The following is a 16063-nucleotide window of genomic DNA, read 5'->3' on the forward strand; positions in this document are numbered from 1 at the left end:
CAATTTGATCTTCCTCAAGATGGATGACATTATTGATCACAGTTTTGGTAGGAAGAATGTTGTGACTTATTTTTCAGAGAAATAATTTCAATCTGTCTTGCAGCTTCAATTTCCATAAACTCTTCCAATTTAAGGGATGGTTGTTGGGATTGTAAGAGTTATTTTTATTAACAAGAGCAACGTAAGCTGATTTGAATAAAAAATTTCCAGAAGAGTGGTGAAGGCATTTGATCTTGTCTTGGATACGATGGAAATTGTGGTTGGCCAAAGGGATATTTTGGATTTCCCTTGAGGAGTTTTCCAAGAAAAGGGTGTCGAGGAGTAGGACATTCCGAAGTCTTGGTTCCTCTAGTGTGAGCTCGGAAACAGTCATGTTATGATCAAGAACATAATTATTATTGGGGTTTGGATGAGGTATGGAGTGGGGAATAGTAGAGATCCAGGGATCAGTCAAAAACTTGGTAGATATTCCGTTATTGATTTGAAACAAACACTAGAATGTAGGAAATCTCTTTGTTTAAGAAGACTCTTCCAGAACCATGAGTCGGAGGATTTGGGTAGAACTTCCAAAAAATATTTGGATCATAAGTATTTTTTTGAGATGACATCATTCCAAAGACTTGTTGACCTATTGAGAATATACCAAGCATATTTAGTGACCAAAGCAGAGTTAAAAGATGACATATTTTTAATACCAAGACCTCCCATATATTTTGGTAAGTAGATGGACTTCCAGGACTGGGGAGTAAATTCTTTTTTTTTTATTGTCCTCGATTTCCCACCAAAATCTTCGAAAGAGGGAATTTCAGATTTTTGGTTATTGTTTTTGGAATAAGTGTTGAGGACATGACATAAGAAGGGATTGAGTTAGCAACTGCTCTTATGAGGATGATTTTTGTAGCTTGAGAGAGAATTTTTGTTTTTCAACCTTGAACTTTGTTTTGAATCTTTTCTATTAATTCAATCAAATTTTTTTCCCTGTTGGCTTCACTTGAAAGAGGTAATTCCATATAACAAGGCCTCTATTGACCTCGTTAATGGAGGCCAAAGTGGTATTTCTACCAAAGTGTACGGAAGATTTATGCTCATTGATACATTGACTGGACCATTGATTATAAACTTCAAGGCATTCAGAGAATTTTTGAGCATTAAGAGTTGTGGCCGATCCAAAGAGGAACAAATCATCAGTAAAAAGAAGATGTGTGATGGAGGGGCCACCTCTAGAAAGCTTGATGCCCTTTATACTATTAAGCTGTTCCTTTTTGGTGATGAGTCTAGACAAGCCTATAGTGCCTAGGATGAAAATGAAAGGAGATAAGGGTCTCCTTGTCGAAGACCCCTTGTGGGATGGAAGTACCTGTGGGGTTTCATTGATAATGATTGAGTAGGTCACTGTTGAGATGCACTCATGGATCCAGTTGGTCCATTGTTGTCTAAAACTAGCCTGATGAAGAATTTTAAGAAGAAATGACCATTCCATAGAATCAAAGGCCTTTGCCATGTCAATTTTAATGGCCATTTGACCAAGTCTGCCATTTCTTTTTTTTCATGTTGTGAAAGATCTCCTGGGCCAATTTGGTGTTATCTTGGATATGACGACCATGGATGAATCCAGATTGGCAATGAGAGATGATGTTAGGGAGGATGACTTTAAGCCTGTTAGCAAGAATTTTTGCTATGATTTTATAGCAGACATTAGACAGGCTTATAGTTTTGAATTGATTAACATCATTGAGATTGTTAACTTTTGGGATCAAGACCAGATTTGTGTGATTGAGTTCCTTTAGAAGCTTTCCATGGGTTAAAAAACTCTTTACGGCAGCTATCAAATCAAATTTGATTACTTCCCAAAATTTTTTGTAAAAAAGACCCGTAAAACCATCCAGCCATGGAGTCTTTGTGACAGTAAATTTTTTCACTATGAAAGTGATTCCCTCCTCATTAGGAATTTTATTAAGGAAGTCATTTTCATGGTCCGAAATTTTCTTTGAAAATAGATTCTCAATTCCATCAGGAGGGGAAGGGTGCGAAGTAGAGAAAATGTTTTGGAAATGTTCTTGGATCTTGGAAAAGATTGTGGGTGATCAGCTGTCCAATTGTTTCTTCCTAGTTTGAGACATTCAATGTTGTTTTTTCTACATTTGATCAAAGTGGAGGTATGAAAGAATTTTGTGTTGAGCTCAATAGCTGTGTTATTCATGATTTTTGCCTCTAAAGAGATTCCTCTCTTAATAGCATCTCATTGATGTTTTCTTTTAAATCGGCTTCCAATGTGCAAGAGGAAGGTTGAGAGTCTTGTTCTTGGAGAGAGGAAAGGGTAGACATCAAGGCTTGAAGTTGGGATTGGATGTGACCAAAATAGTTAGGGTTCCATCCCGGGCTTTCTTGGTTGCTTTAAGTTTTTTTGAGAGGATGAAGGAAGGGGTTCCAGTGAAGTGAGAGTTCCAAGCCTATTTGATTGTTTTGAAGATTAACGGATCCTGGATCCAAATTTCTTCAAATTTGAAGGATTTGGAATAACTCTTCCTATTTGCAGTGTCTAAGAGAATTGAGGCATGGTCCGATGAGACACGGTTGAGAGTGGTGATGGTAGCTTGTGGGAAGAGATCGAGCCATGAAATATTAGCTATGCCTCTATCAAGTCTCTCCTTAATCAGGTGAGGTCTGAATCTATTGTTGGTCCAAGTGGATTTCCGACTAGATGATCCTAGATCAACAAAGCCTAAATTTTCCATAAATAATTTGAGACCCTTTGGTTTAGAAGATTGAGCATTCAGATTAACCCCCTAACTTTTCTGACTGTGTAAGGATAGAGTTAAAATTACCTAAAGCTAAGATAGGACTAGAGAATGAAGTTGTGATGCTGGTGAGAAGGCCCCAAAATTTTTGTTTTTTTCTATATGGGTCAAGAGAATAAATCAAATTGAGGAGCCACGTCAAGTGGCTTGATTAAAATACACCAACACAAAGATTAAACTATGAGTTGCAATAATTTTAAGTATATCTTTAAATTTAAAAATGTATAATTTATCTTCAAAAATAATATTTTATTGTAAAAATTACCCAAACTGCTTTACTTTTCAATTTTCATTTCCCATGATTTTCACTTTCCTGAACGCCTTTTTACTTTCATTTTTGTGTTCAGTTTTGAAATATGTGAAGGAATAAATATTATTATTAATGAGCGTATAGTTAGTGTAATTACAAAATATGAAAAAAAATAAATATATTATTATTAAAAAAATAATATTATATTATTATTTTGACTAATCATGTAGAGTTATGGCTAAAGATTTTAGATAATATATTTAGAAAAATTCTAAACATAAGCCCCACACCTTGCACACCCACTTAAAAACATCACTTGTATTTCTTTAAGGACGGTGCCAGTAGGCTGCACAAGATTTACCGTTGGGCGTACCGCTAGTTTAAATTTGTTATTTTATTTTATTTTTCTATTTTTTTAACATCCTTAATTATTAAAAAATATTCAACTTCATTAATATTCACTAACAAATTAAAAAATTAAAATACTAGAGCGGTAATCTTGAGTGGTAACATTGATGAGCTAAGTAGCATTTTCCTTTCTTTAAATGCATCATTAGTCCAGCATACCTGGTTCGGTTAAAAAATACTGTGTAGTTTCAAGTATATGCACGTCAAGCGAACCTAAGAACAGAGAAGATGACAGGCCGAGAGAACTGATGTTTGAAAATACTTTATGAACAGCATGATGCAGCTTGGGATCCTTCTGCAGGTCTGTCCACGAGAACCATTCCTGCCGGATTTTGAGCAGGCTGAGCTCTCGGCAATCTTTTAGCTGTATATGGAGAAATTTCAGGGTCATGGGCCACAAGAATAAAAAAAATGAAAAAAAAAAATTACAATAGTTAAACTGAAAAGGCTACCACAGATACTAGAACAAAGAAATAATCATTGTATACCCATCATTCAATGATGTTCAAAAGCGAGAAATTTAGATGAATACCAATTTTTAGACAAGAAACATGCTGATATGAAGCCAAGATCGATGGACCTTAATATTTCTATTACGCTAATGTTTATTAGCTTATTCATAAGACCCATATTGTGTCTCACAGCCCATCTTCCTTATTTCCAGCAACTACGACCAGATATGCGAGCCCTTAATATCCCTCCCAGCCAATTTCACCAATTCCCAAATCTTTTACAAACCTTAACTGTATTTTCCTAGTCCTAGAATCTCCCTCTGGTAGCCTGCATCAAGCATATAGGCCAAACAACCGACTCCAACCTAAAAAGTACCAACACTTGAGAGTCTGCCTTAGTTGTAAGGTAAACTAAATAATGCCTTCAATATGGCGTTGACAAGATGTGAACGAGGACTTTGTGCATTAGTCTTATTAGTAAAGAGAAATGATAAAACAACTACCCCTTTACAATTTTTCTACAACCTTCCAATAAAATAATATTTTTTGAAATATTTATTTTAGTTTTGATTTAATGTATTTGAAATTTAAAAAAAAAATTATTTTATTGATAACTTGTAAATAAAGTGTAGTTGGGTTGTAAAACTTTGTAGTTAGTAAAACTTTGTGCCATGATAACCCATGGGCAGTGAAACTCCCATCCCATGGCTTAAAGAAAACACAAACATAAATATAACAGGATGGAAACAGAAGAACACCCGTTTAGCCACCCTCATGCTCAACAGCAGAAGGAAAGAAAATCTTCCACATTGCCAAGTCTAAAATTTGACTAAAAGTTGAAATTTTGGCTAAGGCCAGAGCCATTGGAGATATTAATCTACATTGGACTATCCATCCTAAAGTCAAAATAATAATATAATATTATGTATTTTAATATTAATTTTTTTCATTTTTTTTTAATATTTTGCAAATACACTCCATATATTAATTAATAATTTAATTTTCACTTAAAATCATTGTTTCCCAACTATTTTTTTTCTCAACCTAATTATCTAACAAATACACTCCAACTAAAGGAAGAGGAAAAAAAAGAAAGGAAAAGGGGAACTGAACAGTAGAACTTGAAGAATATTTTTAGACTAAAAAGTTGTTTTGGAGATGAACAGTAGAACTCCAAACTTGGAAAATAGTTTGACTTTACTGTAGCTCAAAAGTGGAGCATTGGAGTTTTGACTACTCCAATGCAGACCACCTTAGTAAAAGTTAGGCAAAATTAAGGCAAATGCCAGTGAGGATAAATCTCATTTAAAAGGCAACCCACTTATGGGTTATGACTTCATTTTATTTTAAAGGATATCATAAATTCTACTGTTAATACAGAAAGTGGGGGCATTTAATGGGATATCAGAGGTTCATTGTGCAAACACTACCATTAAATTAAAAGCGCTAAAAAATAAAATAAATTGAAAGAATAAAAATGATGCCAAGATATGGTTGCCAAGTGGTAGCAATGAAAGTACAATACCTATTTCGTAGAAAATATCATTTACATTGACAGAGGTTTTGGCAGAGGTCTCCATGAAAAAGAGTCCATTTTCCTCAGAATATACACGTGCTTCCTGCAATATCAAGTAGTTGAAGCACAATAAACACATAGCTTCAGCAGATAACAGAGTGCAACACATAGCTTTAAGCAATCTTATGAATTTGTAGCCTCTCATAGATTTCATTAATGGCACAAATATGAGGTTTGGGGATGCAGGATCTTACAGTTTAGCAGCTAATGAGTCAGAATCTATGATAATTGGGGCTTCATAATGGGAAACTAACAGATCTGATGCAGATCCATGACAGATTTGTTTGGTAGATTTTGGAGTTTGGAAATTAGAGTGAGCTAATAATAGGAGTTCAGACAACGCTTTTCAATAAGTAATCGAAGAATTAAAAACTGCGAAAGGCGCAACCCAAGTACACAAGATGAACACTTAACTAGAAACAGAAATACTGGAGTTCAGAGAAGGTAATTTGAATAGAGAAAAAAAAGGTGAAATCAGGCTTTTGTTAGAAAAGAAATGCAATAAGTTGTCGTTGCTCTTTTTTTCAAATAAAAAATTATCCGCAATGAGCTGTCATTGTATACTCCCCCAAGTTGGAGCACAAACAAAAAAGGAAAATTAAAGAAAATAAGGTGTCAAAAAAGAGATTCCACACGGTAAAACTGTAAAATAGAAAAGTAGTACTCACTTCGGCTGTCACTTTCCTCTTATCTTCCAAATCGGCTTTATTCCCAGCAAAAGCCATAACCATAGTAGGATTTCCTGTAACAACTCCAAAATGAGTGCATAGTCATACTTGCAACTTGTAATTAAGCAAAACTAACCCATTTTCATCGGACATAGTGATGGAAACAATATTCTGCTGGCAGCTGGTTAGTTGGGCTTGACCATGTTTGAGGTCTATGAAATGGAGGTATTGACATTTTCAGAAATGATTGCAAATTTGAATAGGTTGAGGCCCATACAAGGCATATTGATACTTTCAAAAGTGAAAAAAAACGAATTTGGGCAGACAAAGGACCATATAGTGCATGAATTAGTATTTGATATTTTAAGAAGCCAATGAAACAGAAATATGAAAACAGAAAATTTTGTTTGATTTGTGAAGGATCATTCTCTTGGGTATGATGTTCAAGAACCCTAATGAGAACTATTTCTCTCTTCCCATTCTGGTGACAGTGCTGTTAGTCTTGTGGATGAAAGAATCACGTTGCTCAATTTTCTTTTGCTCAAAATTAACATTACTTATCCAATATTTAAGAACTCAGAAGGATGGCATATATTAGTATAGCCATTGTTTTATCTAAAAAAGTTGTTTCACACTATATTTCACATTAGTTTACTAACAATATTGAGAGTTCTTATTTTTCCTTTCATGTTCCCTATTTTAAGAAAGAAGGGGTGTCAGAATGCCTTACGTTTCAATAAGGGGTTATATAGGTATTCAACAACCAAGGTTATTTTTTTCACAATAAAGCTAATGTATATGGGTATACAGAGTAGATGACATATAGATTTTAGAAAGAATATATAGTTAATGTTCACAACCACATAACAAGTACGATTCCTGTATTAGAGAGGCAGGCTATAGTCAGAATATTAATAGCATGGTGCAATATAATGAAGAAACTTCCAGAGAAAACACATTCCCTCGTCCCTTTTCTTTTACTTTAGAAATTCATTTTTTCTCAAATTATGCAAGTTCAACCTTAGCTAGTAAGCACCTTGCTTCTGAAGTTCTTGCACCCACTTCTTAGCCCGTCCAAATGACTCCTATAATTCAGAAGAAAAAAATATTTAATCAACAAAGCCTGAGTAGGAAGATATAAAAAAAAATTAAAATGAAAACCCTGCCCACAAATGCTTTCATCACATGCAACCAAATCCTCAGCAAAATTAATCAGAATAGCTTGCTTTCATGTCGCACATGCGCAGTTCATGCACATGTATTCTTGTAAATCAATAGGGAAAGACATCATACACTGCTGGTGATATCATAGACGATGATGGCAGCAGCAGCACCTCTGTAATACATGGGAGCCAAGCTATGGTACCTCTCTTGTCCTGCTGTGTCCCATATCTCAAACTTCACTGTTGCATCATTCACTGCCAGCGTTTGCGAAAAGAATGCAGCTCCTATAGTTGATTCCTATCGTAAACATTTTGTAACCACCAAAAAAATTGAGAAATTGAAACAAAAAAAATCAATGGACACAAAAGTGCTCTGCCCATTGTTTCGTCATAAGGTATTGTCTGGAAAACTCATAGCAAATTATTTTCCTTAATATCAATCCATGAAGTTGGAAAGGGTGTCGCCTCAGCTCCAAAACATGGGCAGCCATATAAGCCTCAACTGAATGGGTTACTAGGAGCTAGATTTAGTCACCCATGTCAGATAAATAAACTACCTGTAGTGTTATGCAAGTTAAGATTGTAACAAATTAAAACGCAGGTGAGTTTGGCATCTCTCTCTCTCTCCTCCTCAATTGTGGTTCTCAAGGGTTCATTTATGATCCCCCTAGTTCTAAGAGTTTGAAAAACATCTTCCCTTGGAAAGGCCAATATAATATTTTCTAATACTGAACTTGTTTTTCCCACGGCATTATCTAAGCCTCTGAAAAGGAGTAGAACCTTGATCAGGCACTTGTGTGTGGGTGAGCAAGCCAAGGAACTGAGGTTAGAAGCTGAGAAAGCGATGTCAATACTTGTACGGATTGTAGAATGCAACATGCCTATTATGACGAGAACTCCAAAGTAGCATATTTATCATACCATCTTTTTTTTCTTTCATTGTTTCTTTAATTTGTTTTCGTTTTTAGATTTTTGTCGAAACAACCGGGGCCGACATCCTGTTTGTTTAGATAAATTCATGATCACAGTTCTATTAAATCTATACATCTCTAGTGTATCCTCCCACAGAAAATATGTTGAATCGAAACACAGACCCTTTACTGTAATACTGAATCAGAATCGGAATATATATACATAAATGTGTGTGTGTATATATATATATATATTATATATATAATCACTAAAACGTAAGGGAAGAAGAAGAAGAACCTGGAATTCTAGGAATTGACCCTTGACAAAGCGCAAGACGAGGCTGGACTTCCCGGCGCCCATGTCGCCAAGCAGAACCTGATAATGAGATCAGGATCAGTATCCTATACGTTTCTCAAAGAAAAAGAAAAAAAAAAAAAAAAGAGGAAAAAGAAGAACTTGAACCACAGAGAGGAAAAGGAAATTGCACTGACCAGCTTGGCATTGAGATTGTTATGTCCAGTCGTGGCCATGGAGTGGAATTGCAGAGATCGAGATTAACGAGAATACGAAGCTAATGAATATAGAACAGAGCGATTAAAGAAGAGAGCTTTTTGAGTCGAAGAATTACCGATTAAAAAAAAAAAAAAACCAACGAAATTATCAGTCCAAAGAAAGAAAGAAAAAGGCAAAGTGGTTCTTTCTACCGTACGTGTTTTGCCTCCCGCTTATTGCCGGTTTCCTTTTGACGCGACAACGCGTGTCACGGTCACCCCCGCTGCCCGCCTCTTTGGATGGCTTCTTCTTTTTCTTTGTTTTGTTTTGTTTTTTTTTTTTTTTTCATGCATCTCTAATTTGTTTTATGAATAACTAATACAAATATAATATTTTATTAAAAATAATATTCAATTTTATAAAACTACCATTTATTCAATATAAAGTTGTAAAAACTTATAGATTAATCATTTTCCTTGAAAAAAAACTTTATTTTGTAAGAGTCTCCAAACAAGTCATCTAATTTAATAAATTACACCTAAAAAAGAGTTACAAATTACTCTAATAATTTAATAAAAGCATGTTGCTTTCGAGACTTGGTTCAAACTGTAATCTATTATTTTTTTATTATAGAGTAAAAATAAAAAAAAAAGTTTATCCCTTGAATGATTGTGTCTGTAAAGGTTGATTCCTCCATTTTTAATGAAATGTGAGGTTGAGTCTCTATTTAGGCAAACGATATCTCTTGAATGTTTATCTTTAGAAGATATCAGTAGTAGAATTTAGGCCAATCTAGTAATATATTAGTGGAGTTCTAAATGGTTGATATAAGAATATTATTATATATATTTATGGATGTAAATTTTTCTCGATGAATAAATGAATGATATCATTTCCATGAATGAATGATGTATCCGATTGGACCATCTAAAAAGTAAAAACTGGTCGGCAAGGCCGGGCCACCCATAGAGCCATCATTTTCATTTGTTTCTTTTTGGTTTTTACAATTTATTTTTTTCTAAACTAAGGTTATTTGGATAAAGTATTTTTGACATTTCATTCGGTTCCCAAGTTCTATTAGATTTAACTTGTAATGAAAACATAAAAAGAAATTAATGACGACCCCTGTCGCCACGGAAAGCTATGTTTCCTGTAGCGTTTTGAAGAAGACTAGCAAACTTTCATTTCTTAGATATGTCAACTGCAGATACTACATTCTCGAGATCTGGAGAGGAATTGCATCTTTCAGAATTTCATTCCTAAGAGAAACTAATTGGAGCTTCTCCATGTCACCAAGTTTGTTTAAGAGATGCATCTGACAGTTTTCAGCAGCCATGACTCCAGCTGAGTAAGCTCCATGGACAGATCCCTGATTTTCCACACTGACTGCTTCTCCCGCAAAGAAAAGATTACCCATGGGTGCTCGAAGCCTCTCGTAGACATCTTCAGATTTTCCAACCAAGTCATACGAGTAACAACCAAGAGAGTTCAGGTCTGTTCCCCAACGAGACACGAGATACTGAACCTGTTGACAAGAACCAATCAGACCTTAGCACAAGGACATTGGTGTTTAATCATCAACTTCAGTAAACCATTGTAACTTCTCAGCCCTCCAATATAATATTGTTGTCAGACCATATATTTCATTGAGAGAGTAATAGGCAGAGCAAAGACACAAATTTCCTGGAAGAAAAATGGAAACATGAAGATAATGAACTTACCGGCTCAGTTGCATCAGGAAACATTTTCTTGAGTTGTGACATCGCAAAATTTGCAGTAGACTCATCAGACAGCTTCTCAAGATCGTATGCAAACCTTCCAGCAGCCATGTAGACAAGGACTGGATGACCTGTTGCCTTGTGAAGATTGAGAAAATAACCACACGCATATGAACTGGGGGCAACAATGCCCAGAAATTCTACATTTGGCCAAAAAACTTTATCAAATTGCAGGGCAATCTTATTTTCATTTCCTACACCAAGATCAGAAATAGCAGAAAGCTTCCAGTCAGGCAATTTTGGCTCAAATTCAATCAATTTGGCTTTGAGAACCCCAATGGGTACTGTTAAAATAGCAGCATCTGCAACAAAGATCCTTCCATCCTCAACTGTGACCATCACCTTATTACACCCGTTGGATATCTTTGTAACCCTACATAGAAGGATTTATAAAGCACCATAAAACAACCCATTTTTCTTATTCACGTTCACTATGCTATGCATAATAAGAATTTTAGTTCAAAACAGCTTGATAGCTGCACACGGGATAGCCATAGAATTAACCAAAGGTAAGTGAAAGCAGGGGGAAAAGCATAAAAAATCTGAGCTAAAAACTTCATAAATATGTTTTTCACCCAAGGAATTCTGAGCACATGTTATCGGTTTAGTTAGCTTAGCTAGTAAACTCTCCTGGCATCATACCAACAACCAAGGAGTAGTCCAATATGGAGTTTAAGGGGAGGGAAACGACATCCTCCCATTGTATAACCTGTAAACTTAAGGGGCGTCCAATGTGATCGTGAAGAGGAACCAATTCCTCCTTTTTCTTTTATAAGAATAGGAACCAATTCCAGGATTCCTCCTTGCTTCATTATTTCCGTCCAACCATCCTGACTGCAGTAGGTTCATATTTTTTTATGAGTTTTATTAATGGGAATGGGCATTAGCCCAAGTACATGGGACATTCCCCATTTTGTTTTTGTTTTTTTGTGTGCATAATTTTCAATTTATCATGTATGAATGAATGCACTTGAGTCATCTAGGAAATTGGAAGCAATACCGGTGATTCAAACGTATATCAATATCTTTTGCAAGAGCCTTTATTACAGGATCATAACCTTGCACCATAAGCCCGTGACCACCAGAAAGAACATGCTCCTGTACATTGAGGAATGCCCTTGATCATGTAAGTAATAATATTTTTTGATCATGTAAGCAATAATATGAAGAAGTAACTTAAAACTAGAGATTACTAGTCAGCACGTGGCCCAACACAAATTCCATCAAATTGACATAGATGTATGTTGGTATTAGCGTAAATTTAATTGATATTAGTATCCAAAAATATTTTTCTTTAACTTGGCAACTGATGCCTAAGCCAGCCAAACATAAAGAAAGGCTTGTACAGACACAATGAAATGTCTTGAACACACGGTTGATTTTTTGTGGAGAAAATCTTTACAACTGCTTGGAGCAGATTGAACATATGATCAAGCTGTTTAACAGTAGTTGGCTAATTTGATAAGCCTATCTCTAACTCACTCCCCCAAAAAAAGAACCTATGTCTAATAGTTTACAAAGACAGCAATTTTAGGAAGATTGTTACAAAAATATTCTTTGACTCATTTTCTTCGCTCCAACTTAAAGGATGGAGACTTCAAGAGCAACCTGAAAAGTCACCTATTTTAGTTTTCAGTGGCAGACAGATTTGAAATGGGTAACTATACTCCATGATCATATCCTGTGCAGCCTTAGGGATGTTTGACAATTGCTGTCTCATTAGGAAGTTCTTTAGTTTCTTATAATCAGCAACACTTCAAATCATTATCTCCACCATGCCAAAAAACTATTAACTGTGAAAGATTAGATACAACACTTGCCTGATCCCAGCTTTTTAAAGATATCATGTCAGCATCTGCTGCAAACCAAGCTTCCATTCTACATATGTACCATTGCAACACTTCATGGGCAAGTCCTTTTTGTCTACAGAAAAATGGAAGTTCCATGAGTGATGTTAACAGATTCAGAGCAAGTTGTGACAATGATATGCCCTGCTTCCATACCTTAAATCTGGAAGTCTATCCAACACAATTGAAATTGCTCGAAGAACAGACAGGTCATCAGTATGCTCATCTCTTACTTTCCCTATCTAGAAGTGTAAACAAAGAGCTAAGGACAATGTAAAATGCCAGGAGCAGAACACAGTCATGAGAAAAGAAAGTTCAAGACGAAAACATGAAAAAAAAATGTTTTTTGACGAAAAAAAGGTTTCTGATCTCTGTTCTACCTCTTCTAGAATTCTCTTAAATGTTTCTCCAACTTCAATGACTATATGTTGAGGAACTTGATGGCCATCCACATCATAGAGCATATAGCTGAAAGAAAAAAAATCCAGATCTTCAAGACAATAGTTCAGAATGAAAACAAAAGAAACATTAATTATGAAAAGAAATACTGTGGTTTCATGGGCTATATGATAGAACTATGTTCAATGCAAGAATTGAAACAGAAGGTTGTGTTGATCTGCAGCCTTTCTGATGACACTGTAAAAACCTTTTAACGTTCTTTTACTTTTATATGTTTGTTTATTCGTCTCTCCATAATAAACATAACCACATAGTTACTAACGTCATGGGGATGATTTTTCTAAGCCAGTAATTTATCTGGGCTCAGAACATGTAAATAAAGCATTTGCAGCATTGATAAAAAGATAAAAAGGATAGCATCATTTATGACAGCATCAATCAATGAGTTTCGAAGGCTGTAAAATGATTATGATGGACAATAAGCATTAGGACATAGCAGACGTGCATTGTGCCAGTTATGGGTGCACATATACTGTCAGATGCAAAGTATAATAGAAATGCTAAGGAAGGAAATTATTACCTTTCTAAATCATGATCGTACAACACAGAGTTATCACCACTTGTACGGCACATTGTAAGCCCTAGACCACGTATCAGTGGAGCTAAGGGATTCTCATTGCAAACACCATGTAGCCTGAACAACATTCATAAAAGAATTGATAAGGCACTTGTCTTGTAATTCTTTCAATGCATATATAATGTATGCACATTACACAATGTAAGTGATGGAACCCACAACTTTGGGACGGAAAATTCTGTAACTGAAAATTCTTATAATGAGAATCCTACTATTTGAGATCAAGCGTTGGCTGAGGGTAAAATTCAAAGAAAACTCATTTATGGACTATGGATAATGGAATCAAATCCAGAAGTGGGGAATTGATGGTAAAGCTGAGACCAGTATGCAGACATAGCGCATGAACCATGGATAATAGAGAAAATAAACTGGATAGCGTGCCACGAGAACTAAAAGCATTGTGAACTTATGGATAAAGATACCATTTAATTTTCATTGCATAACCAACGAATCCACTTGTATTTACAACATCCAGAGTTTGGAAAAGGATCCACAAAAAATAATAAGTGAACTTACCATGATGCTCCCATATCTATTGCATAACCAACGAATCCACTTGTATTTACAACATCCAGAGTTTGGAAAGGGATCCACAAAAAATAATAAGTGAACTTACCATGATGCTCCCATATCTACTGGACAACCAAATGAGTAGTCTGTATGAATACGTCCGCCAAGTCTATCCCTTGATTCTAGCAAGATCACCTGAAAAAAAATATTGACGATATTAAGAAATTGCAGAAAGCAAGACAGAGTCTTGCCTACCTAACGCTTCTAGTAAAGAAAAAAAGATATAATGCATTACATATGATCACCTTAAATGATGCATCATTGAGGATACGTGCAGCAGCTACACCCGATATACCACCACCAATGATTATAACTGAAGGTATTGAACCCTGTTGCCTCTGAATATGGGAGGCAAATGTGCCTAGTCATCATACACATGCATATCAGCATTTATCAAGCACAGATAAAATTAATACAAGATGAAAAGAGATACCCTGACTTAATTATAATAAATTCTGACTTAATTATTTCAGTTAAAAGATACACCTTCTTTCCGCTGTGTCTTTTTCTACACAAGAATTAAAATTAAATAATTAAAGAGACAACTGTTAATATTGTAACATGCTTAAGCAAGAAGAAAGAATCTAGATTTTTTTTTTTTTGGCATTCAATAGACAGTTGGAACCCAGAGACAAATCACATTAAATACAAGAACAAGGTTATATTTTTCATTGCAATCATGCCACTTTAAACCCAAAAAAAAAAAAAAAAGCAAATCAGCGCACTTTTTTTAATAGTTTATCATCCAACCAGGCCCATTCTTTCACATTTACTAACAATAAATCTAGGTGATTAAGAGATATTTCTATTGTTAATTGAGTCAGAATAATGAGTTGGACAAGTTTTGTTGCAAATATGTAATGTGCAAGGGAACATTTACATGCACTACATCGTTGGACTATTTGGACCAAATATAAATTGAATATATATAAAATATATTCTCGCTAAAAAAAATGTAAAATGAGAGGGAATATACTGACCGTCTAGTAGATTGGTGGAGAATAATTCCTTGGATTCCATAGAGAGAGAGAGAGAGAGAGAGGAGAAGAAGAAGAAGAAGGGTGATTCTCAGAGACGAGAAAGGAAGACGCGAAAGAGAAATCCGAATCTGAATTTGCTAGGAACGTTGACAAAGCGAGCGATTATAATGATTTATTTGAAGGGTGTATAGGAATCAAGAAATTGGAAACAAACTGGAAAGAATGATAGAGAATGAAGATGAGAAGGCCGGCAATGAAGCGGCTCAGATTGGAAGAACAACGTAGCTTGTCAAACCAGCTCATAGGATCGAAGTGTTGGGCGTCGATTGCATAGATGAATATCGTATGATCTTCTCCTCCAGTTTCTCTCGCTCTCTCTCTATCTTCGTCGTAAAAAAGAAAAAGAAAAACAAGAGATCCCTCACGCCTCGCTTCGCGTCGCTCGCTCGTTCGCACACCCAATCTGGCTGCCCGAAAGAAATAGTTATAGAGCGGTAGCAAATTAGCAATGGCCGTGGAGAATGATTATTTTCTAGTTATAAAAATATTTGTATATACATTTATATATATATATATATATATATATAAAGGATTCCTAATTTTCCTGTGCCGTCGTGGGGTAGGTCGGTGGCTCGGTGGGCTCGGTACGGTCCGTGTTCTAAGGTTTTTGATTTTGCTTCCTCTCCTTTTGAATCGATGGACTTTGTTGCGTGTTGCCTTAGGATTATTAGGGAATAGTTTTGATGTCTTTCCAATTCATCTTATCTTATTTTTTTAAAATATATTTAAATAAAAACACTTTACAATTTTAAATATTAACTTTTTCATATAATCTTTATCTAATCATTATAATTTTTTTAAAAATTTAAATAAAATATAAAAAATAATTCAATTTTTTTATATCTTAAAACAAAAATTATATTAAAAAGTTATATTTTAATAATATTTTAATTTTACTATTATTTACAAATTATCTCATTATTATTTATAAAATTCTCATTTTATCAGCACGGTATGCATGAGGGAACAACATCAGTAGTTGCCAAAAGTACGTGTAAAATAGAGTAATGCTAAATATATAATGGAGTATTTATTGAGTTTTAAAATTCATCTAAGATTATTTACTATATACT

At 34.9% G+C, this 16063-nt stretch overlaps 1 protein-coding gene and 1 pseudogene across 1 annotated transcript; both read right to left on the bottom strand.

Moving 5' to 3' along the window:
- Window positions 1-3547: 3547 nt before the first annotated feature.
- LOC109010093 lies at window positions 3548-8874 on the bottom strand (annotated as a pseudogene).
- Window positions 8875-9663: 789 nt separating this feature from the next.
- Window positions 9664-15011, bottom strand: LOC109010094 (probable polyamine oxidase 4). The gene is made up of 10 exons (XM_018990810.2): window positions 14931-15011; window positions 14196-14311; window positions 13997-14085; window positions 13324-13437; window positions 12725-12812; window positions 12501-12586; window positions 12318-12420; window positions 11498-11595; window positions 10441-10870; window positions 9664-10244 (listed from the first exon to the last, which is right to left on the bottom strand). Exons 1-10 carry the CDS (start codon window positions 14968-14970, stop codon window positions 9930-9932), a joined length of 1479 nt encoding a protein of 492 aa, XP_018846355.1. The 5' UTR covers window positions 14971-15011; the 3' UTR covers window positions 9664-9929.
- Between the last annotated feature and the right edge of the window lie 1052 nt (window positions 15012-16063).

Source organism: Juglans regia, chromosome 10 (genome assembly GCF_001411555.2).
Source record: "Juglans regia cultivar Chandler chromosome 10, Walnut 2.0, whole genome shotgun sequence".
In the NCBI taxonomy this organism is placed as follows: domain Eukaryota; kingdom Viridiplantae; phylum Streptophyta; class Magnoliopsida; order Fagales; family Juglandaceae; genus Juglans; species Juglans regia.